This window comes from Mustelus asterias, chromosome 5 (assembly GCF_964213995.1).
Source record: "Mustelus asterias chromosome 5, sMusAst1.hap1.1, whole genome shotgun sequence".
NCBI lineage: Eukaryota > Metazoa > Chordata > Chondrichthyes > Carcharhiniformes > Triakidae > Mustelus > Mustelus asterias.
Genome location: NC_135805.1, coordinates 62529602 through 62553587, shown reverse-complemented (window position 1 = coordinate 62553587; position 23986 = coordinate 62529602). Strand labels below are relative to the sequence as shown.

The window sequence follows — 23986 nt, the reverse complement described above, 5'->3', positions numbered from 1 at the left end:
TATGCCCTGTCCGATGAAGGCAAGCATGCCGTGTGCCTTCTTCACCACCTTTTCCACTGTGCTGCCACTTTTAAGGATCTGTGGACCTGTACTCCCAGATCTCTTTGTGTGTCTATGGTTCTGCAATTTATTTTATAACTCCCACCTGAATTGGATCTACCAAAATGCATCACCTCCCATTTGTCCGGATTAAATTCCATCTGCCATTTTTCCGCCCATTTTTCCAGCCTATCTATATACTGCTGTATTCTCTGACAATCTTCATCACTATCTGCAACTCCCCCAATCTAAGTATCATCCACAAACTTACTTGTCTTCCTCTGCACTCTGCCATGCCAGAATGGGATTGCTGAGACACACCTGGCGATTCTTAAGAGAGTTGGCGACCACGGCGCAAAGCATCATCTCACAGGACAGAAAACTGCCAAAAGAATTTAGATAGCACCTAGAATGTTCCAAGGCACATCACATGAGGCAACATTTGACATTAAGCCACAGAAGGCAATATTAGGGCAGATAGCCAAATGCTTAGTCAAAGAAGTAGGTTTTACGAAATGTCTAAAAGAAAGAAAAAGTAGAGAGTTGGAGTGGTTTAGGCAGGGAATTGCAGCACTTAGGGCTTTGACAGTTAAAACATGGCCACCAAGGGTGGAACGATTAGAATCAAGGATGCTCAAAAGGCCAAAATTAGATGAATGCAGATATCTTGAAGGGTTGTGGGGCTAGAGATTAGAGAGATAGGGAGGAGCGGAACCATGTAGTAATTTGAAAACAAGGATATGAATTTTAAAATTAAGGAGTTGCTTGACCTGGAGTCAGTGTCGGCAGCACACACAGAGATAATAGGTGACTGGGACTTGGTACAAGTTAAGACGCAGGCAACAGAGTTTTGGATGGCCTCAAGTTGATGGAGATAGAAAGGGGAAGGTCAGGCAGGAGTGCATTGGAATAGTCAGGTTTAGGGGTAACAATGCAAGAAAGTGTGTTAAGAAAGGTGCGTGATCTGGAAGATCTTGCAGGGATTTATAGATTCAATATCATGAGCATTACAGAGACTTAGGGGAATGATTCTAATCAATGGGTTACATTTCTGAAAGCTATAAATTGTTTAGAAGTGACCGCATTAGGAAGAAAAGCGATGGTGGGCAATATATTCAATCTCCAATACCGATACACAAGTGAAAGAGGAATTAATAAAGCAAAGGGTAGACACAGAATCACTTTGGGTAGGATTAATAGATGGTAACAGAGGTAAATGATAAGGATGTTCAAGACACCCCAGGCCTGGGTAAAAGCCTTGATCTGAAAGTTGAGGATGAGATAAAAGGAAGGCGAGTTATAAGGGACTAACTATAGTAGTTTGAAATTTCAACTTGCTAGAAATTGAGAGCGACAATATTGTCTTTGATAGTGAAATAAAGAAAGATTTTCTCGAGTTAACAGAAAACTGTTTTATGATTCAACCCAAAGAATCAACAATGGAAGAAAGGATCCAGGATTGGATGAGTAATAGGGATGATCAAATTTCCATCATCTAGCGCCAGCCTTTAATGTACTTTTATGTAACGGTGATCATAAGACGATCACATTTGACATCATAAGAATTGGAGAAGTTGCTAAAATCCAAATTAAAGTGTCAAATTCCTTTTTCAGATTTGCAAGTATTCCTAGGTGTGTTAGGAAATACTTAAGAGATGGTTCTCACACATCCATGAGGCTAGTAATATTAGTTATTACACTATTGCAGATAAGATAGAATTTGAGCAGACTTGTAATGTACAGACTATAACACTTAATGCTGCCTTGGTGGTTACAGATTTCAATCGTAATATAGGTCAAACCTCAAACTTCCAACCAAACTGGTCAATTCTCAATACTGTTCATTCTTTGGCTAGTCATCTTTCAAGGTCACCAAGCTTTATATAGGGCAAGTGAGTTATTGTGGTATGGCATTCTACAAGATTTGTAGTATTGTGTTGTTAAAACAGGGCTTGCAATACAATTAGGTATTTAAAAGTATCAAGAATATGATCATGGATTAACAATAATAATGAATCAAACATCAAAGCTGGTCACTATACTCATCAGTTATTAATAAAGCAATATTGCAATAATGTAAAATACAGAAAGGAGACCAAGAGACCAATCCCCGAATGACACTGCCCAATTCATTAACAGTTTCCTTCCTCTTTCAGTGTATTGTGTTCAACCTTGCTAGCTGCTATTTTTGATACCTCATTCTCCTCTCTCTGCCTACTGACATTCATTGTGTTTATTTATAGTGCAACGGAAATAATGACTTTCTTGGTTAAAAATGCACGCAAGCATTTAAAAAAACTTTGGGCTTTCATTCAGTCTGGGTGAGTTAGCCTGGTACTAAATGAGGTTTAGGCATGCAAAGTTGATCACGATCCATTCATCATTGTATTAAACTGTGCCAGGTTAGGGCTGTTAATTTTCATTTGGCAATTTTACGATTCGACTGTAAATAGTGACTCACGGTAGGTTTTATTCATAGTAATCCTTTCAAAAAAATGTTCTCCCTTTACAAAATGGTTGGCATAAGTCAAGCAAAATAATTAAAAAGAAAATCCCTTTGCAGGGAATCGTCCACAATATAGTGAGAATGGGCAAACAATCTGTTCCCAGACATCTGCCAAAACCACTCTTTAGATTATCTCAAGGCAGTGCATACAGGTTGACTAGCCACCCATCTCTTGTTTGTCCTTCTGTGAAGCACTGTTTCGCCGGAGAACAACACCTAGATGACAGGCTGAAATTAGGAACTGTGCAAGAGAGATTTTGCAGTCCCCTGCCTGGTGACATCCTGAAAATTAAGGGAAAGGATTGAGCACCTCAATTCTACCATTGCCATTTTGTCAGCGTCTTGAGAACAATGCCAAAGCTAATGTAGTTGTTTAAATAAGATTCTATGAAGGAGGAACCAGCTGGTGATCCAATCTAGAGGACAAAGGTTCCCTCATGCTTCACAAAAATAACCTGCACTGTTGCTACACTGGGCACTCTCCCTCACTCCCAATCTTCTACATTACAATGACAGTGACTGCACGTCAAAATTATTTCACTGGCAAGAGCAAGGTAAGGGTATGAAAAAGGCTATTTAAATGCCAGCTCTTACTTTAGGACCATCCATAAAATCCACAGCTTTGAACAAACTTTAGTCAATCCTCCAGATAGCTGCTTCTTTGGTTTAGTTCAAGTTTTGTCTGATTACATTTCCGTGAAGATCATTAGGATGTTCATTTTACAGAAAAGTCACTTTGAGAATGCATGTTGTTGTTGAAATCCATCTATTTAATCTTCCGTGGCTTAGTCCATTTTCTGTTAAGACCTCTGTAGAGCCCTTGGGATATTTTCTATGTTAATGGCGCTAAATTAATGGAAGTTGAAAAGAGAGACATGTTGCTGAATTTAAGATAATCGGTTGAGCTCATAATGTGGCCCATTTACTCTTGCTAGAAGTGTCAAAAAATTCAAATGCGGGGACCCATTCTCTGTAAACAAAATACATATGTTCAAGTCTTGCACCTTTAGTTGAATTACCCAGGAGATGGGGAGCCGGATGGAGATTTCCTCTTACTTCCTCCATGGACAATTGGAGTTGACTTGCCAATCAATCAGTACCCATTTCTCTTGTAGCATAAATTGTGATTGTTTGAATTGTGGAATTTTTGTGTTTGTCCTGATAAGTGCAAGATGAAAAACTTCAGCAACATGTCTCTCTTTTCAGCAACATTCGAGTTTGATATGAGCAAGCAACTGTTTAAATGCAAGTTGTTAATATGCTTTTCTTTTCATGTAAAAATATCAAGTAGTGGATGTGTATGTAGTGGATATAAACATTGCTGTTGTCAGTGTAGCGACTACATCTAATTCAGGTTAAATTTTCGGACATTCTCGACAAGCACTATTTAAAATATGCAGAATTCCTTCAATACTGCAGTGCTGTAACTGGACGCGTCGAGAAGAATGAAGACAAAGCCTGAAAGATGCACAACTTCTATATTTATTAACCGTTCAATCATGTTGTAATTCTGATAATTATTCAGGTATTTACGATAAATTATTAATTTGACCTTTCCTTGGGGTACGTTGAATAGATTTCTCCCCTTTTCCTATAACTTTCATCATCCCCATCCACCCGAAGTGGCACCCTGTAGCCAGCTGCTAGAGCTGACAAGAACCACCCAGACATGCCTCTACAGGGTAAAAAATAGCTGTGTGTGATGACATTGTATAAACACCCAATGTGCTTAAAATGGTATGAACATTTAACAATCATGTAGCAACCTCTCCTCACCTCATTAATCCTTGCAAAATAAATGGGTTAATGTCTTCGTTAAAATAGCGGAGACAGAAATTTAATACGAGTGGCTTTATATGTTTCTAACATAACAGTGAAGGTAATGTCATCTATATGATTTTCTCTCCTCTCCTTCTGGAAAGCATTCCAAGTTATACTGGATGCTGTCCTGCTCAGCATGGCTCAGATCAGGATTCAAATGTGTGCCCGTCATCACTCCGTGATTCTAAATATTGGCATACTTGCCCTTGGCTCCGCAACACAATTCCAAATGCTAGTAGCATTTCCCTTGTTGTGTGACAGTCCTAGGAAAGGTGAATTTATAATTGTAAAAGCATTTTATTAAAAATATTGCTACTGTACCTCACGTCCTCTCTCTCGTGTTGAGCATGATTCACTGTCCCCTTCTGAAAAGGATCCAGATTCATCGCTGGAGTTGGTGCCATAGGACTGCTCACATTTTAATGGTGGCTTACATTGACTGTACATTGCATCTCCCATCATTCCCAACTCTTGCTGCTCTGCGGATAGAAAGCGTGTTCCTTGAGAGCAGGGAGAAGTGGACAACTCAAACTGGGGCAAACTGCAAGGGGAATCACCGCTTCCATCTTCAGGAAAGGAGTAGGAAGAGCAGGAACTCGAGGTCCTGGTCCTGGTCTCAGATGGAGGAGACCGAGGGCACACTTTAATTGGCACTGGGCAGCTGGTTTTACAGGTAGGTCGAATTCTACATGAATTCAACGGCAATAAAGGCTCCATTGAAAGTCTAGTAGAAGTACAAGTCTGTGAACATGGAAGTGACTGGCTAGTACCACTCCACAAACCCTTTGGCACATGTTCAGTAAGTTCGTCCTCCAGTGAACTCCCACCAGGATATGAATGTGCAGCAGGAGTGTTCATCGTGTCTAAGGTACCAGAAGAAAATATTACACTTTTTCTGTCCGATTCCAGTTCTTGTTTGCAAATCACTTCACAAGATGGTCCTGTCATTGGAGATCCAACAGTAAAGCTATTGTTGTCTTTCTGAGGTGTGCAGGACAGTCCATAGTTCTCGCTATAAGGCCTGTATTCTGTTTTGAGGTCACCCTGAGTCATTCCCTCTTCCAGGGAACAAGATGTTCTGGCGTCTAAAGGTTGTTGCAGCGGATTTTGTCTCTCAGTAGATTCTACATCATTTTTTTTAGTGAACCTTGAACAAGGGGGCGTTCTACTTTTGGGTCTATCAACACACATTGGACTCATCTGCTTAATATCCATTTCCTTATCTGTAATTGCATGCTCCGTTGCACCAGGTTCAGCTCCAGACAAGCACTGGATAGCCTTCTCTCCTGCAATTTCTGGAGCGTGGGGTTCGATTTTAACCTGTGCCTTTCTATATCCTTGAGTTTGGGTATGGACTGGCCGGTCTTCTTTAAATGTGCTTGGAAAACCTGAGGTACTAGTATGTGGTGTGCTATTGATATGCTTGGTGCAAGCAAGCTGGTACTTCCTGTATTTGGGGCAGCGTCCCATATCATCATTTGATGTAACAGGGATGGATATAACAGCTGGTTCTTTGTCAGACAGCCTGGAAGATGCTTCAAATCCAAGGGTCTCGTTGCAAATTCTTTCCCTGGAACAGGTAATCTTGTGAGTTTCAGACTGCATGTGTTCTTCCTCACCTTCGGAATTTCCATCTTCTTGTGCATCGGATTGTTGGAAATTTGACATTTTGGTGTAAAGAAAGAAACCGTCCTTTTCGTTAAACAGCTGGGCCTCAAGGAAGCGGAAACAGGAGTCCTCCAGATTGTGCATGTGTAGGATTTCAGCACAGTGCATGACCTCTTGGATGTTGTCTCTGCTGAGCAATAACTTAGCAGTGTAGGCAAACTGCAACAATGGGCTAAATCCTCTGGCGGTGACCTGCAAAAACAGGGAAATTGCCAGCATTACCATCAGCACTGCTATTATCCAAAACACTTCAAGTGTAGTTAGGTTTTCTGACAGTTCTAATGGTCATTAACAAATACTAAAAAATGCCTGTTAATCTTTTATTGGGTCAGCACTGAACATTCCATACTAATATTTACTTTGGAAAGCAGGGCCGCTCACTGCATGTTAGTACGCGACAGGTGAAAGGGCTTTCACTACTAAAAATGTTACCTGCATGTCAGCAAAACTGTGCACAAATTCATAAACTTGATAACTATTTGAAACACTGCCAGAAAAATAATATTGAAGAGCTGTTTCAGGGCTACAGTACTCAAAACTGCAGTGCACTTAGTGCTCAGTTTAGCCCTGCAAAAGAACATCATGATGGAAAGCCGTTAGTTCCAATCTTGAATAGTTATAGTCTTTCTGACGAAGTTGCTGAGGGTCTTTGTGAACAAATAAGGCAATAATGACTTTTCTACAAAACCATCTCTCTCAAAGGGCAGGATGATTTTTAGCCTCTTTATGCTTAACAGGCAAGTCGGTTAAACAACTTGTTTTGCTGATTTGAGAAAATGTATTTCGTTCAACACTCCGTTTCCTCTCCAAAATCCTTGAATATGTCGGTTCTATCTCCATGTCCAACTCTTATGGAACTCCCTGCTTCAACCCTACCAATCAATTTTTCCTATCCACCTACATTACTGAAATGGTCTTAACCAGTGTCAGAAATGACATTTTCTGTGACTGTGACCATGGTACACTATCCCTGCAACTCACCCTCAACCTTCTGCAGACCTTGGCAGGTTAATTACACCATCATCCTCTAACTCCTTTCCTCTATAAGAACAGGCGTAGGCCATTCAGCCCCTCGAGGTTCTTCCGCCATTCAGTGGCTGATCAGTGCCCTAATTCCATACACCTGCCTTGGGCCACATCCCTGAATATCTTTGCTTAACAAAATTTTTTCCATCTCAGATTTAAAATTAGCAACTGAACTAGTATCAATTACCATTTGTGGAAGAGAGTTACAAACCTCTACCACCCTGTGTGTGTAGAAGTGCTTCCTAATATCGCTCCTGAATGCTGTGGCCCTTTTTTTTTTAAGACTATGCCTCCTAGTTCTAGAATTAGTGGAAATAGTTTGGGTGAGATTCTCTAGCCTCCCAGCCACGTGCTTCCCACCGGTGGGAGGTGGCGAGTTGTTTGCTAGTGGCGCGATTCTCTGGTCCCACTGCCGTCAATGTAAATCCTATTGATGTCACCGCATGCTGGCAGGAAACCCGCGGGCGGGGGTGCACTGCCAGTGGGACTGGAGAATTCCGCCGGCGTGAATGGCCAGAGAATCCCGGCCTTTATCTTTGTCTACCCTGTCTTTTCCTGTTAATATCTTGAAGACTTCAATCAGATCATCTCTTAATCTTCTAAATTCTAGAGAAAAAAGGCCTAATTTGTATAATCTCTCCTCATAACTTATCCCCTGAAGTCCAGGTGCCATTCTTATAAACCTACGTTGTACTTCTTCCAAGGCCAATATATCCTGCCTAAAGGTGTGGTGCCCAGATATGCTCATAGTACTCCAAGCGGGGTCTAACCATGGTTTTGTATAGCCGCAGCATAACTTCTATTACCCAAACTAGCCTCGCTTTCTTCCATATTTAGCGATCTCACTGTAGCCAGTGCATCTTTAATAATGCTTTCTCTGCTCTACATTGTTACCTCAGGATTCCCGAAAGATCCATCCTTGAACCTTCTTCTCCCTCATCTACATGGTGCTCCTCAGTGACATTGCCACAGACATGAAGTCAATTTCCCCATGAACACTGATTATACATCTTTTCAAATGTTTACAGGCCTTGTATATATATATTTTTTAGGAGATCTTTATTTGGTCACTGATACATTACTTTCTAGTCTGGTAAGTTACACAGATGGTTTTGGCACTTTTGCAACAGAGTCTGATTAACATAACTTTAGATCACGTAATGTTACATTCACAGTACCATCTGCAGCCTCAATACCTTTGGAATGCTTGAAAGCACTCACTGCAATTAATATAGAACAGAATGGTTATGTATCTAATACTTTTGAAGAAAATAAAGGTGGAATAAATTGATGGGGGGAACTATCGGGACTGGATTGGAACAGTGCCTGTTTGCAACTGAAAGCAGATGATAATAAATGCGTATGTTCTAGCATGTGGCTTTGTTAGGCAAGTTTGATGGGTAGGATCCAATATGGTTAAATTAAATTAAAAAACTGAGGATCAGTTGCAGTATCTGTAAATTAATATAAAATCATATCTTCTAATGTAGGAAGTCTGAAATATATGTTCTGCTGATGCCCGCAATGGTGTATTGGGAAACACGCTGGTAGTTGATGTGAAATCGATTTTCAGCCTGCTAATGGGATGCAGATGAAGCCTGACTGGAATCTTACCCACCCCCCATGTCTGAGGTCCATCTTCTTTCTTTAATGGTGGGACAGTGATGTTGGGAGCCTTTTAAATATGGCACCCAGATATCATGGTGGGATGCGTCCCCTACCCATTGAAGACAGCGCTAAACCCCCAGATGCATAAGTAATGAGATGAAGGCTGGAAGATAAGGCTTGATTTTCCATTAGTCTCCACAGCAGGTAGTAAACCCTATCCCCATCCCCAGCACGGGACTTAGTCTCAGATGGTAGAACTGGTTCCTCTTTTTGCACCCTATTTGGTATACCCTCAAAAGAGCCCTAATAAATTTGTGAAATGCGATTTCCCTTTTACAAAACCATGTTGATGTCCTGCTACTACCTCCTTAATAGTGGATTTTAGTGTTTTCCCATTGACAGATGATAGACTAACTGGCCTATAATTTCCTGCTTTCAGTCTCCTTTTTTGAATCGTGGTGTCACTTTGGTGGGTTTTCAGTCCACAGGGACCTTTTCAGAATTGACAGAATTTTGGAAGAGCAAATCCACTATCTCGGCAGCCAATTTCTTTGAGACCATAGCATGCAGGCCATCAGGGCTAGGGCATTTATCAACCTTTCATGTCATTAATTTTCCTGGTACCTTTTCTCTAGTAATTGTGATTGTATTAAGTTTCTCTCTCCTTTTGGTCCCCTCCTTTTGAGATGCTTTTTCTGTCTTCCACTGTGAAGACAAACAGAAAATACATGGGCCGGCTGTTCAAGCTGGTGGGATCCTCCGGTCCTGCCGACAGCACACCCCTGCCATGTGTTTAATGGTGGTGAGGATTAGATTCAATGGGAAATCCCATTGACAACGGCAAGACCAAAAGATTGTGTCGCCTGGCCAATGGTGAGCTGCCTCCCACTGCTATGTGTTGCACAGTAAATCCCGCCCATGTTCAAAGTCTCCTTATTTTCCACTATGAATTCCCCAATCTCACCCTGGACGGGACCAACATTCACTTTCAGTACTCCTTTCTGATTTCTACACTGGTATAGCTCTTACTGTCTGTTTTTCTGTTTCTTACTAGTTTTCTCTCATATTCTAATTTCTCACTCTTCGTTTTTGTTAAGTCATCTTTTGCCAGTTCCTAATTTTTTTTCAGTCGTCTGGCCTATCACTATTTGTAGCATTATATATATTTTCTTTCAATTTGGTACCATCCTTAACTTCTTCAGTTAGCAATAGATGGTGCATTCTTCTTGTGGATTATTTCTATCTCAATGGAATATATCTTTGTTGAGAGAAATGTCACTGCTTCTCTGGTCATTGTCTGTGTGGAGTTTGCACGTTCTCCCCGTGTCGGCACGGGTTTCCTCTGGGTGCTCCGGTTTCCTCCCACATTCTGAAAGACGTGCTGGTGAGGTGTATTGACCCAACCAGGCGCCGGACTGTGGCGACTAGGGGAATTTCACGGTAACTTCATTAATGTGTTAATGTAAGCCTTACTTGTGACTAATAAATAAACTTTAACTTTTATCTATTTTCCCATTTCTTTCAGACAATTCACTATAATTGTCATTATTTAAGTTTAAGACACTAGTTTCAGATCCAAATTTCTCACCTTCAAACTAAATGTGAAAGTCTATCATGTCATGACCATTTTTACTCACAGAATGAATTAATCATTTTTCATTACATATTACCACACCTTACCAACTGTACACATGTATGCATCAATAAAGATCAACATGGTCACTGTAACATGTGTTCCCAGTATTGAAGTGGCTGGTATCCACTTTGTAGTTCCTGATATTATGATCAACATCAGGAGCTCAACACATAGCACAGAAGTCTGAAGATTAAACATTTGTCTTTGGGGAAAAAAAACTTCTTGCACCAATTCGTTGTAACATTTTCTCTATTAGATTTCATTTTCAAACCCTGTTCACCACCACAATAAAAAAGGATTTGCTAGTAGAAAGATTAACATGAGCGACTTAAATAGCTGTTGAAAAACTAAGCAATAGAGGAGTTAATATGTGTTAAAAACAAGTCGGTATTCAACCACAACAGTGCAACCACGGAACAATAATGCTGGAGACTTAATAAAACCAAAACCTCCATGCCAACCCATGCTCCTCTGCCACTCCATTGTCCTTTACAACTCTATGCCAACTTCATGTCAACCCAAGTACATCCACCCGCCATGACGATATAACTACCATGCTAACTCACTCAGTATCCACCATAGGCAGACCTCAGGACCCATGCAGAGATTAGATAAAATAAAGATCACTAAAATGTTTGTTGCAGACTTCACTATGTTAAAAAAACACTTCATTAAAACTCACTTACCACAATAACATTCCTTCAACTACTTAAAGCTTTACAACAACAAACATTTCATTCATTCAACTACCACTAACCACTTGTAGCTGTCAATCAAACTGTGAAATGGCAGGCATCCTACTGTGATAATGAACGGTTGTGAAATCGGTCATGAAGCAGTCATCCAGTAATGGAAGCAACAACCTGAAGAAATCAACCAGCAACTAACCTATAAAGTGTTCAGTTGTGCAAGGTTCAGGGGCGTTATCTGGAGCATTGAGCTCTGAAATGGCACTGCTGGCTTCAGGTCTGCGCTGCACCCTGATAAACATCAATCTGCCTGTGCTGCGTATTTTCAGTCACTATTTATTCTGCATGCATGCTGATGCCCATATCAATATGGCATGTAGGTGGATCCTACGATTGCCATTTTGGCCCCTAGGCAACACATGTAACAGTCAAATAACATGTACTACATATCCCAATTTTGTACCAAATCTGTCTAATGCAATTAGAAAGAATTTAGATTTATATGGCATCTTACTGCTTCTCTCAGAAATGTTCCAAGTGGCCTCACCTACAATGAATTACTGTGAAGTCACGACGGTTTTTAAGGGAGCACCTCAATTGTGTACCTCTAAGAATTTAAAAAAAAAATCATGTTCTCTGCAGTTAAGCAGTATTTTTTTTAGTGTTGCTGGGCTGTCTGCTAAAAGTCCTTTTTTGCTGCTTCAATTGTAAATTGCGTTTTGTTTATTTTTACTTGGGGCCTCAGATACTTTCTGGGATTTTTTTTATGACACTGCATTGAAAGGGAAGATTGATTGACAAGTCAAAGTCAGGTGGTTCCTCCCCCAGAAGAATCTAAGGATTAATTTTCAGTTTTGGTTTAGAGCCAGAAGCTGTCCTGGTTGTCAAGTGGCAGGCAGGTTTTCTCGCTCTCTCTCTGACTGGTCTGATAAATTCTGCTGGCTAGCTGGAAGCCGGTCTCCTGGCTTTCCTAGAGTGAAAATTCTGCTGTTGGTGGTTTGCTAGCTAGTAACTGGAGTCTCTCTCTCTCTCTCTTGGGAAGCTTTTCTGACTTCAAGCTTTTCTGTGTGGATCAAGAGAACTGCAACGTCCAATCAAAGGACTAAGTTCCAGCATCACATGAGGATTTGTATTTTCTGTGCTAAACCTGTGGCAAGGGTTTTGTTTATGGGATTTGTTTGGTTGAAATGGTAGTTAGAATAAAGAACAAAGAAAGTTACTGCACAGGAACAGGCCCTTCAGCCCCCCAAGCCTGCGCCGACCATGATGCCTGCCTAACCTAAAACCGTATGCACTTACGGAGTCTGTGTCCTTCCATTCCCATCCTATTCATGTATTCGTATAGTTGCCCCTTAAATGCCGCTATCGTAACTGCTCCCACCACCTCCCCAGGTAGCATGTTCGAGACATTCACCACCCTCAGTGCAAAAAACTTGCCTCTCCTCTAAACTTTTCCCCATGCACTTGAAACCTATGTCCCCTAGTACTTGTCTTTTCTAGCCCAAGAAGGAGCATCTGACTATCCACTCTGTCCATGCCACTCATAATCTTGTAAACCTCTATCAGGTCACCCCTCAACCTCTGTTGTTCCTGTGAGAACAAACTGAGTTTATCCAACCTCTCCTCATAGCTAATACCCTCCAGACCAGGCAACATCCTGGTAAACCTCTTCCATACCCTCTCCAAAGCATCCACATTCTTCTGGTAGTGCGGCGACCAGAATTGTACACAATATTCTAAATGAGGCCTAACTAAGGTTCTGTACAGCTGCAGCATGGCCTGCCAATTTTTATACTCAATGCCCCGACCGATGAAGGCTAGCATGCCGTATGCTTCCTTGACTGCCTTATCTGCCTGCGCTGCCCTTAGCTGTTAAGGTTTATACAATATAATGGGTTTTTTTGTTTGTAATTGATAAAAATCATTGCTAATTTTCTTCCTATACTTGTTAACTGTATTCTTAAATAAACTTTGTTTGATAAAAGCTCCCTAGTGGTCATTTGAATCATACCTGAAGTGAAACATCTCATGCTTAACCTAGCCAAATTCAAATTGCAAAACTTATGATCCAGGCAGACTTCATAAAACACCTTGGAGTTTCTGAACTGAATTATAACAATTGTGCAAAGCAACAGGACCCAAGGTAGCTATGAGATGAACAATCAGTTAAAATCAGTCTTGGGTGAGGAAATAAAATTGGCCAGAATAGTAGGAAGACGACCTCATATTCTTTGACATGCCAGGGATTAGACATGCACCTGAACAAGCAGATGTGCATATTCATTTTGTATTTGTGTGTATATTTGGGGTAGATTACATGGTTCAAAGTGGAGCTTCTGATTCGAGGAGGGCAGCAGCTAAGCCAAGTTGACAATGACTACGTAAAATATCTTTGCCCCAATTATTACAGCTTCTGTGCCAGCTTAGCTCATCTTACATCTTACATAGAAAATAAACCTGACATTATCCCACCAGCACTACAATCATGAGAAAGTTTTCAGCAAATCATTTTAATAGGAAGAGCTGTGAGCCAGAGGAGCTATGCACAATTGTTTGAACATCATAAATACGCAATTTGAATTTGAGTTTTGAAGCAATTTGTCAATATATTGTGCAGTTCTAAAGTATATTTAAAAAATTAAGCATTGCCTGGATGCATTTTGTATTGACAATGATTCCTTCTTACTAATTGGAAACATTTTGGCCTTGAAGTCACACTGTGGGCTCCTTGAGTGGGAACACATCTTCATCTAAAATTTCTCAGGGGCATGAAACTATTTAAAAATAAACAGCTTAACGTGTTCATGACACAAGCAGAGGGAGAAATTTCAGATGAACATGTTAAGGAAGTAGTATCTCATAGCGCAAAGTCGGCAGAATTTTTATGTTGTTGAAAGCTGCCACAAAAATGAGCGGACATTCTTCTGAAAATCCAAACCAGTCGCAAGATTTGGATTTTTCTTCACCAATAGGCAAAGGAAGACTTTTAAGATACATACATCTTAAAAAGAAGTGGTACAATTTAGCAAATTACTATAAAATGATGATTATTAGAAGAAACATAGAAACATTCAGTCCTTCGAGCCTGCTCCACCATTCATCATGATCATGGCTGATCGTCCAATTTTATAGCCTAATCCTGTTTTATCCCATAACCTTTGATCCCATTCGCCCCAAGTGCTATAGAAGAAGGGAAGAACTAGGCTGTGAAAATTGGTGACAGGTGTAAATCATTCCTATGTTTTCATTAACAACTCAAAATATCAAACCTTGAAGCTAAATTTGTTACATTGGAAAGAATACAAACATACAATAAGAAAGCCTTGTATTTACTTGTCTTTCACTGCCTTGGGACATCCCAAAGTGTTTTACAGCCAACAAAGTAGCTTTTTTGTTTAAAGTGTTGTTAAAGTTGTAATATAGGAAACACAGCAAGGTCCCACAACCAGCAAAGAGATACTCGCCAGACAATATATTTTAGTGATGTTGGTTGATGGTTAAATATTGACCAAGACTTCTCTTCAAAATTGTGCCATGGAATCTCTTATGTCCAACTGCAAGGGGCAAGTGGAGGCTTTCCCAAGAAGGACGGAGCAACATGTTATTCAGGGGTGCCCCGGATTCACAGTGCTCTGTCAATTTTCGCAATCTGGTCAGAAATACTTTGACAGGTTCCCCAGAGGTGCACTCTGCCATTTTAAAGCAGTATCGCTGGAAGGTTTTGGGGCATAATAGACTTTAACAAATTCATTAAAGGTTCTGGAGTCAGGGGCATCTGGGTTAGTCAGGCTTTTTATTACACTGAAGGTTAGTACCACCCATGCCATCAACAGGACAACTTTCTGCTTCTCGTCCCCTCAATATTGTTGGCCCAACAAAAGTAACGCATTTGCTCTGCACGTTGGGTCCAGTTTTCTTTGCTTGCATCGTAGGCTTCAAGTTTACCAAAGAGAGGCATTTTTCTTACTGGAGGATTACTTGTCTTGAAGGTAAAAATGGTCTGGAGGGAAGTAAAAAATTCCCAAACCTGGCGGGGAGGGTGGAGTCCCCAACAAGAGAACTACGGTGGCAAAGTTGTTAGCACTGCTGCCTCACAGTGCCAGCGATCCGGATTCGATTCTAGCCTTGGGTGACTGTGTGGAATTCGCATGTTCTCTCTGTGTCTGTATGGGTTTCCTCCGGGTGCCCTGGTTTCCTCCCAGTCCAAAGGGGTGCAGGTTAAGTGGATTGGCCATTTTGAATTGCCCTGAGTGTCCAAAGATGGGTAAGATAATATTTCGGAGAGTTGTTGCAGACTCAATGGACCGAATGGCACTGCAGGGTTCTATGATTCTAAGAATAATAATTCTACAAAGACAAAGAACATTCAAAATCAGTGACCCAGTCCACATGGGGAATTCTGGGGATGCTGGGTCCCTCGTTAATGGAAAACATATGACCTGTGTGTCATACAAGGTCCAAGTGTAGGGCAAAATTGTCAGGAAGCACCTGGATCATCTCAGGAGTAGTCTTCATTACCAGCCATGGGGGATGATCACTGCCAGTGTCAAGCCACGACTAGAAGTCACCCGACATCTGCCCCTCCGGGTGGTGAGGATACAGATTCCAAGATGGAAGCGGAAGACACTGGCGCCTCCATCTGAAGCAAGACTTCAGGAAGAAGCGTCAGTGGCTTTACGGTGCTCCCTTCAGAAGCAAATGTCCTCGATCGGGTCCTGCCTCCAATCGACCCCAGGCCAATTGCTAAGTAGCAATAAAGGCCCTCCCAAAGCGGGACTGTTGGGGCAGAAACAGACTTGGGGGGAGGGTGTTATGCCGGCCATGGCAGATTGTCAACAGATCCCCCCATGCGCCTCACAGAATACGAGCTCCCCTATTAGGTGAGTGGAGGCTCGTCCAATAGCGAAGAAACAGTGTGGTGTTTAAAACCAGCTGGCTCCACTCAGGCCGGCAGTCGAAAGACTTCGGCGTTGACCTGTACTTTGCCGCTGAGCAGCACTTTGAGCATGTTGTAAATATAGGGTGATGGTGACAGAAGACTGACCTCAGTAAGATTATTACAACCACCCATTTTACTCCTCATTAACTTCAGGCATAATATAAAATGAGCAGCTGATCTAGTCAGCTTTGTAATTTGCAGGTAGATTAGTTAAAACTACACCCTTATGATTCCATCATTTTCCTTTTTGAGAGTGGAAGAGGCACCTCATCACACAGATATTAGGGCAGATTCTGGCAAGACCTTGCACACCGTGCGTGCTGGTTGGAAAACTGGGAGAGTGACCATGTGCAACTGTTGTGTTGATGTAATGAGGTGACATTATAAGCATGAGAGATTCAATTTTCATCTTTAAATACAACTGTAAAATGTCCCATGCTGAATTATACATCACCAGGTAAAACTAAATGGTAGGAATTGACTTTCTGAAGGGAAGTTTCTTAAATATACATAGTTGGTGACATTTTTCTTGTTGTAGTTTCAAGGTTCCCTTTGCTGCACATTGTTCCATGTATTAATTGTTTATTCTGGATGGTCCTCTATTTGCCCTGGGATTTATTTTGTTTTTCCAAAATTATGTTTCATTATTCTCCTTGCTCTTGCAAAGAGATGGAGGTGGGTTTCACAACATGCTGCACAACTATGGTGAGGAAGAGGATTTTGCAAGGGGACAACAAGTTTCAGGTACAGTGGCCCCAAAGCACTTTGATCCTACTTGCTATTGCCTGCCTCCATGTGCTGTCACTGAACACCTGTCTTTGCCAATTCTGCTTCAGAAGATGGGTCGTCACCCGGTTGTGCCGTCTATTGCACAATGGCGCATGATCACAGAAACATCACACATCGCAACGGCCATTTTCTAAGGAACCAACTAAAATGCCTTACTTCATCATTCTTACATTCATCAAATCCTTACACTAAAGAAGAGGCCATTTGGCCCATCGGGTCTGCACCGACTCTCTGACAGAGCATCTTACCCAGGCCCTCTCCCCCCACCCTATCCCCATAATCCCACACATTTCCCATGATTAATCCACCTGACCTACACATCTTTGGACCCTAAGAGGTGATTTAGTATGGCCAATCAACCTAACCTGCACCTGCACATCTTTGGAGTGTGGGAGGAAACCGGAGCACCCGGAGGAAACCCACACAGATACAGGGACAACAGACAAACTCCACACAGTTACACAAGGCCAGAATTGAACCCAGGTCCGTGGAGCTGTGAGGCAGCAGTGCTAACCACTCTGCCACCGTGCCGCCCCTATTATTTGAAGGAGAGGAAGATTAGTGGTTGGTCATTAGGATAATAGAGCTGCCTCTGGATTCATGGCTTTTCAGCCCTGACATTTCCTCACATCACCTGGAACATTTCAATGTGTGTTTGTTATTCATTCCTCAGCCTCTATCATTGTGGAAAAGGTGCAATACATCTTAACCACCAATAACAAAGAGGCAATGATTGTGACGTTGATTGAAGCGGTACCTCCCTGAGGATGCAACAGTTAGATGAATGACTTGCCTGGGGCTCTGAAACAATTGGTGCACAAGTGAAGAGCGCACCTACTGTAAACGTACCACCGACTCCAGTGTATTTGTTCTTCACTCGCAGCCAGGAACATTGGTGCACATTTGGAAAACAAACTTCATGAAGCTCGCACTGGCATTTTTATTGGCGGGCTTTTAAAAAAATTATTGTTTCATGGGATGTGGGTGTCACTGGCCAGGCCAACATTTGTTGCCCCTCCTTAATTGCACTTGAACTGACTGCCTTGGTAGGTAATTTCAGAGGGCAATTAAGAGCCAACCACATTGCTGTGTGTCGAGAGTCACATGTAGGACAGACCAGGTAAGGATGACAGATTTTCTTCCCCAAGAGCATTACTGGACCAGATATGTTTTTACAGTAATCGAGGATAGCTTCATGGTCACGGTGGCATCGTGGTTGGCACTGCCGCCTCATAGTGCCAGGGACCCGGGTTCGATTCCTGGCTTGGGTCACTGTCTGTGCGGAGTTTGCATGTTCTCTTCGTGTCTGTGTGGGTTCCCTCCGGGTGCTCTGGTTTCCTCCCACAGTCCAAAGATGTGCAGGTTAGGTGGATTGGCCATGCTAAATTGCCCCTTAAAGCCAAGGGGACTAGCTCAGGGTAAATGTATGGGGTTATGGGATAAGGCCTGGGTGGGATTGTGGTTGGTGCAGACTTGATGGGCCGAATGGCCTCCTTCTGCACCGTAGGATTCTATGATTCTATTCTGCATGGACACTAGCTTTCCATTCCAAATTTTATTAATTGAATTTAAATTTCACCAGCTCTCCAGCGCATCAGTCTGGGCCTCTGGATTACCAGTCCAGGGGTATTACCACTAAATCACAGTTTCCAACTCCAAAGAAGGACAACTTCCTCTGGAGCACCTACTGCAGCTGAATCTCCAGATCTTCAATAGTGGTGAAGAGAACCTGCCCTGGTTGCGCCACTGGGAATAGTTAGTCTGCTGTTCTATCACAATTTCCCATTTTATGCCAGATAGCAACTCTTTACCAGCTGCTACATTACCCAATTCTATAACTCCCAGGCAAAGGAACCGTATACTAACCTGTACACAAACTTTAAATGTGCATGTAGCCTATTCAGGGCGGGGGGGAGGGGGGGGGGTGGAGAGAGAGAGAGAGAGAGAGAGAAGGGGGGGGAGAGAAGGAGGAGGGGGGAGAGAGTGGATTCTCATTGTGAAATTTGGTATCACCAAATGCTTTCCATTCTATGTGCATAAAACTGTGACTGTTATCTTTACAAACAAATCTGCATTAAACGTATCAGGAAACAATTACTTTAAACATTCACCTTAAATGAGTTATAGTATTCTCTTGGTCACAATTAAGCCCCATTGTGTACCCTTATGAGGTATGCAGTACTCTATCAGTGCCACGGAGAGCCAGTGTTTCTTGGCGATGAAATTCCAATGGCTATATTTATTGCTCCTTCTGTCACTAGGCATAGTGATACAGTAGAGATATAAATTCTTTTATTTCCACTGTGGCACTCAAAACAAGGCACTAAAGCCAAATTGGCAGCTCTCGTGGATTTTTTGCTTCATAAGTAATAATACTTTCCACAAATTTACTTCAATCTGATGCATAAAAATAATACAGAGCCAGTCACTTCTAGTAATACAGATTTTGCAAAAACAATTTCCTGGCATTCCACAAAACACTATAAAGCTCGAACTTTAATTAATGATTCAAGGTTTTGACCCTAACCTACATTTTTTATATCGATGGTAATGCTTGGACATAAATTTAAGCTGCTCAGCAATTTCAAACGTGATAACTCGATCCTTCCTGCTCTAAGAGGCTAAATTAAATTTCCCCCTCAATTTTTCCCTTTGTTTTAATGAACTGAGCTTTCTCAGGCAGAGACCGTTACGAGCAAGTAGAGGATCTCTGGGAGAACTACACAAGGTATTTTGGATCTATTTTCAGCTTGCATCAGCAGCTGCTGCCCCTGAGATCACAGCTTCATGAATATCCAGCACCATATGTGATTACTGTAGCATTACAGCAAGCTATTAATGAAAGTGTGCGTTGAAAAGAAAATCTGTAGAGTGCTGAATAAGAAAAATAGCGACAAAAAAAGAAAAACAAAAGGTAAAATAAAGTACAATTTGAAGTCATTAAAGGCAGTCATTGACACATGAGGCGATGCAGCAGTTAATAGCTCATCGTACAGCGCACAGACAAAGAGACAAATTAATCAAAATGACAGAACTAGGACATTTATGCTAATGCAGGTTCCTGGGTTTAGGCTTACATTACTTTGCATTTGATGAACAGAAACCATTACAGGTCAGTACATTGTATGTGTAACATAATAAAGAACATAAAATCAACAGCAGCTCTAGGAATGTTGCCAAAACCCAACACATAGCCACACAGACCTGCTTTGTGCTTAGTTTTGCCTTTGTTTCCTTATTACAAATAACAGCACAGAGCGAAGGAGACGCATATTTCTCATGTCAAACAAAGACAAATCCTGTACAGCACAGGCATTCAACTTCAGAGTGAATTGCTCCAGGTTTGATCATACCCAAGTGACTGACTTAAAACTGACGAAGTAGGAAAGCAGCCTTTAATTTTGCATGAGGATGCTTAGATAAAATGGCACAACGTCACAATCTATTTTAACAAGGAGCTGAAGCGGGGGCTGCATTTTTAAATAAATTAGACATAAAACAGAATTTGCGGCAGAGCCAGTGACCTAATTACCAAATCAAAAGGTATTGTGAATTTCTTCACTCGAGTCAGGTGAGAATATCTGACTGTCCCAGAATTAAAATAAAAGCTTATTGGTTTCAATTGTTGAATGAACTGAGATAAAAACACAGGTGCTTAACATTTATACTGGTTAAACAGAAATGGACAATGAATGTTAACCTGGGGTACGGGGGTTTGCTCTCTGCCCTTTCACATCCAAGAGTTGAATCATAGAATCCCTGCAGTGCAGAAAAAGGCCATTCAGCCCATCGTGTCTGCACTGGCAACAATCCCTCCCAAGCCCCATTCCCGTAACCTCACGCATTTACCCTGACACTAAGGAACAATTTAGCATGGCCAATTAACCTGGCCCGCACATCTTTGGACTGTGGGAGGAAACGAGAGCACTGGGAGGAAACCCACATAGACCACAGGGAGAACGTGCATATTCCATACAGACAGTGACCGGAGGCCGGAATTGAACCCAGGTCCCTGACGCTGTGAGGCAGCAGTGCTAGGTGCTGTGAGGCAGCAGTGCTAACCACTGTGCCACCGTGCTGCCCAGTTGGATTTGAATCCCACCCAGACTAATCGGATAAAAGTCTTTCCACGTTTCTCTCTCGAGGCTCAGTGGATAAATGGACCATCTCTTGTGCTGGTTAAGATCTCTAGTTTAATTCCGATTGATAAGAAGTTAGCTGATCCAAGCCAAGGTGGTGATGAGGAATCTACAGCTGGCCTCAATCCTCCACAGATAAGTCGGGGCAAGAATCAGACAAGTTTATTGCACTTGATTATTGTCCTGTGATCCTTATTGGTCAATGTCATGTGTGGATAGTGGCTGAGGACACAATTAGGCTTGGTGGTATTGCTCCCCCACCATTCAAGCAAAAGAGCTTGCTGACATTCGCTGCCAAGGTTCCTGAGTTCATTCAGTCCTAGTTCATTCAGAACATAACTCCATAATTATGTACTTTAGCAGGTTTCCCATAACACCCTTCACAGTAAATTAGAGATTATGCTATGTTATGACAACAGGAATGTTGTACCATGTAATGTACAAAGCATTCTGCTGTTACTGTAGACCTACATTCAACCTGGCTCTTCCTCTTAATGTGAGAAAGTTAAATTGTTACAATAGATACACCAGAGATGATATTTGTTGTTGATATGTAGGTTGGCACCTGATTGCAAATCCCCGACTCCTCCCTTGGACAGACTTCGGATAATCAATGTCAGAAGAAACCAAAATAAAATGCTTTTAGTTCTCTTCTTGAAAATCATATTTCGAGGATGTTATTTGTTATTTGGAGGGCTCCCTGTCTGTTCAGTTGTGACTGGCTGATGTTTATAAATGTGGTACTGAAGCCACAATGTTGTTAGCTAGGGATTTTGACCCAGTGATAAAGAGACAATATTATGTGTCCATGTCGGGATGGTGAGAGACTTGTAAAGGATGGTGCTGCACCAGTCGATCTCCCATGGTATTTTGCATGGTTAGTCTTGGGTTTGCAGCACTGTCGAAATGACTAGCAGCTAGTCTGATCTATGCCACTCCTGTAGAGAGAGGGAAGACCAGGTATTTGTGGCTTATAAAATGCAAAGGTGCATCCGACAATCGTTAAGTCGCTGCTTGAAAAATTCACTTTTTTAAAAACCATTACTTTGTAACTGTAACACATTGTGACATCTAGATATGCTGGATACAAGACTGTCACATGTTTATTAATTACCAAGTTGCCTGAGGAATTGTTATGTTAGGTCAGAGGATATTCTCTGAAGAAGAGTCATATGGACTTGAAACATTGGCCAATGTGGATTTCCTTTGGTAGAGGCAGCTTGCCATTGGCTGCCAGTGGATTGTTCTGGTCCTACTGAAATCAATGGCAATTTACTTGGTTCACCTGACCTGCTGCCGGGAACCTGTGGCGGGGGCCAACTTTGGTGGGACTGGAAATTCATTGCGGTGGGAAAAAGAGACATGTTGCTGAAGCTTTTCCTCTTGCACCATTCAGGACAGGTGCAAGAATGCCAAATTTGAAACGGAGCAGCAATTTATACTGCATGAGAAAAATATGCTTCCTGATTGGCAACTCGATTCTAATTGGTTGAGGCACTACCATGGGGAATGCACCAGGGAACTATTGAATTCCACCATCATGCATGCCACCACGAAATGCATCCTCCCTTCATCACCCCCGCCCCACCCCCCTGCTAGCATTGTGCATGGACTGACACCTTGGTCCACTCCCTCATCACCCCCAAACGCCTCATCTCCTTCCCAGGGCACTTTCCCATGCAATCATAGAAGGTGTAACACCTGCCCCTTTACCTCCTACCTCCTCACCATCCAAGGTCCCAAACTCTTTTTAGATGAAGCAACGTTTCACTTGCACTCAGGTCCGCAAGCATGTCCCCAGCCTACCTGCTGCTTACTATTCCAACTCAGCATCTTGCTCTCAGATCCATATGTCCGTCCTTGGCCTGCTGCAATGTTCCAATGCAAACTGAAGGAGCAGCACCTCATCTTCTGATTAGACAAGTTACAACCCTTGAGACTCAACATTGGGTTCAAATACTTTAGACTGTGACCATTCTCCCCCATCTTGACCTCCTTTTTCTAAAAAATCTAAACAACTTCCTGCCCCAACGCAACATCCCCCTCCCCCCAGGACCATCTGTCACTTGTTCTTAGATTATGTTTTCACTGAACACTGACTTTTGTTTCCCCAGTAATACATTCTACTATTTTCCCTTTATGCCAATATCAGCACCTTCCATAGTCCTTCATACTGCCATTAACACTTAACTTTGTTTTTTGTCCTACAGATTTTTATCCAATCTCTCCTATCTCCCATCTATCACTGCCCTTCTGCTTTGAAACCAGAGAGATGTGGAAGCTCCAATCGCTGAGCATGTTCAAGACAGAAATTGATAGATTTCTGGATATTAATGACACCAAGGGATAATTCGGCACAGGGAGGCACCACAGACTGTGAGCTGAATAGGGACACAGCATAATGCAGTAAAACAATCAAGTCAAAGGGAGTACAGCTGTATTACGTTTCAGAGGAGTAAGGCAAGGCTGGATGGCCTCCACTTTAATGCCAAGTCTATTACAGATAAAAAGGATGAATTAAGGGTGAGGATTGATGTGTGGAATTGTGATTATAGTAGCCAAAGAGACGTGGTTGAGGGATGGACAGGATTGGCCGTTCAACATTACAGGATATAGAATCTTCAGGTGAGACGGGGAGGGGGTAAAAGAGGAGGAGGCTTTGATTTGATTTGATTTATTATTGTCACGTGTATTGGTATGCAGTGAAAAGTTTTGTTTCTTGTGCGCTATACAGCATTATTAGTTAAGGAGTCAGTTACTGTGGTAAGGATAGATGATGGGCGAGATTCTCCGACCTTCCAGCTACGTGTTTGCCGCTGGTAGGAGGTGGCACGTTGTCAGTGGGAATTCCCACTGATGTCACCCCGTGAGCGGGGGTGTGCTGCTGGAGGGAGACCAGAGAATCCCGTCGTCGCCAACGGTCAGAATTCTGGCCAATATCTTAGAGGGGGCATTGAAATAAGCTTTGTGGGTAGAGCTCAAGAATAAAAAAGGGGCAGCCATATTGCTAGGTGTTACAGACCCCCAGATAGTCAGCAGAAAATTGAGGATCAAATAAGTGCGCAATTCACGGAGGTGTGTAAATACAATAATAGGGTAATTATATTAGGTAATTTCAACTTTTCC

The 23986-nt window shown here is 42.1% G+C and overlaps 1 protein-coding gene across 4 annotated transcripts in view; it reads right to left on the bottom strand.

The window, feature by feature from the left end:
* The window catches only part of bach2b (BACH transcriptional regulator 2b), a 249770-nt gene that overhangs the window by 25579 nt on the left and 200205 nt on the right, over window positions 1-23986 (bottom strand). For all 4 annotated transcript variants that reach the window (XM_078212660.1, XM_078212662.1, XM_078212661.1 and 1 more), the window contains one exon: window positions 4688-6226. In XM_078212660.1, the coding sequence (XP_078068786.1) occupies window positions 4688-6226 (1539 nt within the window). The remainder of the gene's footprint in view (window positions 1-4687; window positions 6227-23986) is intronic.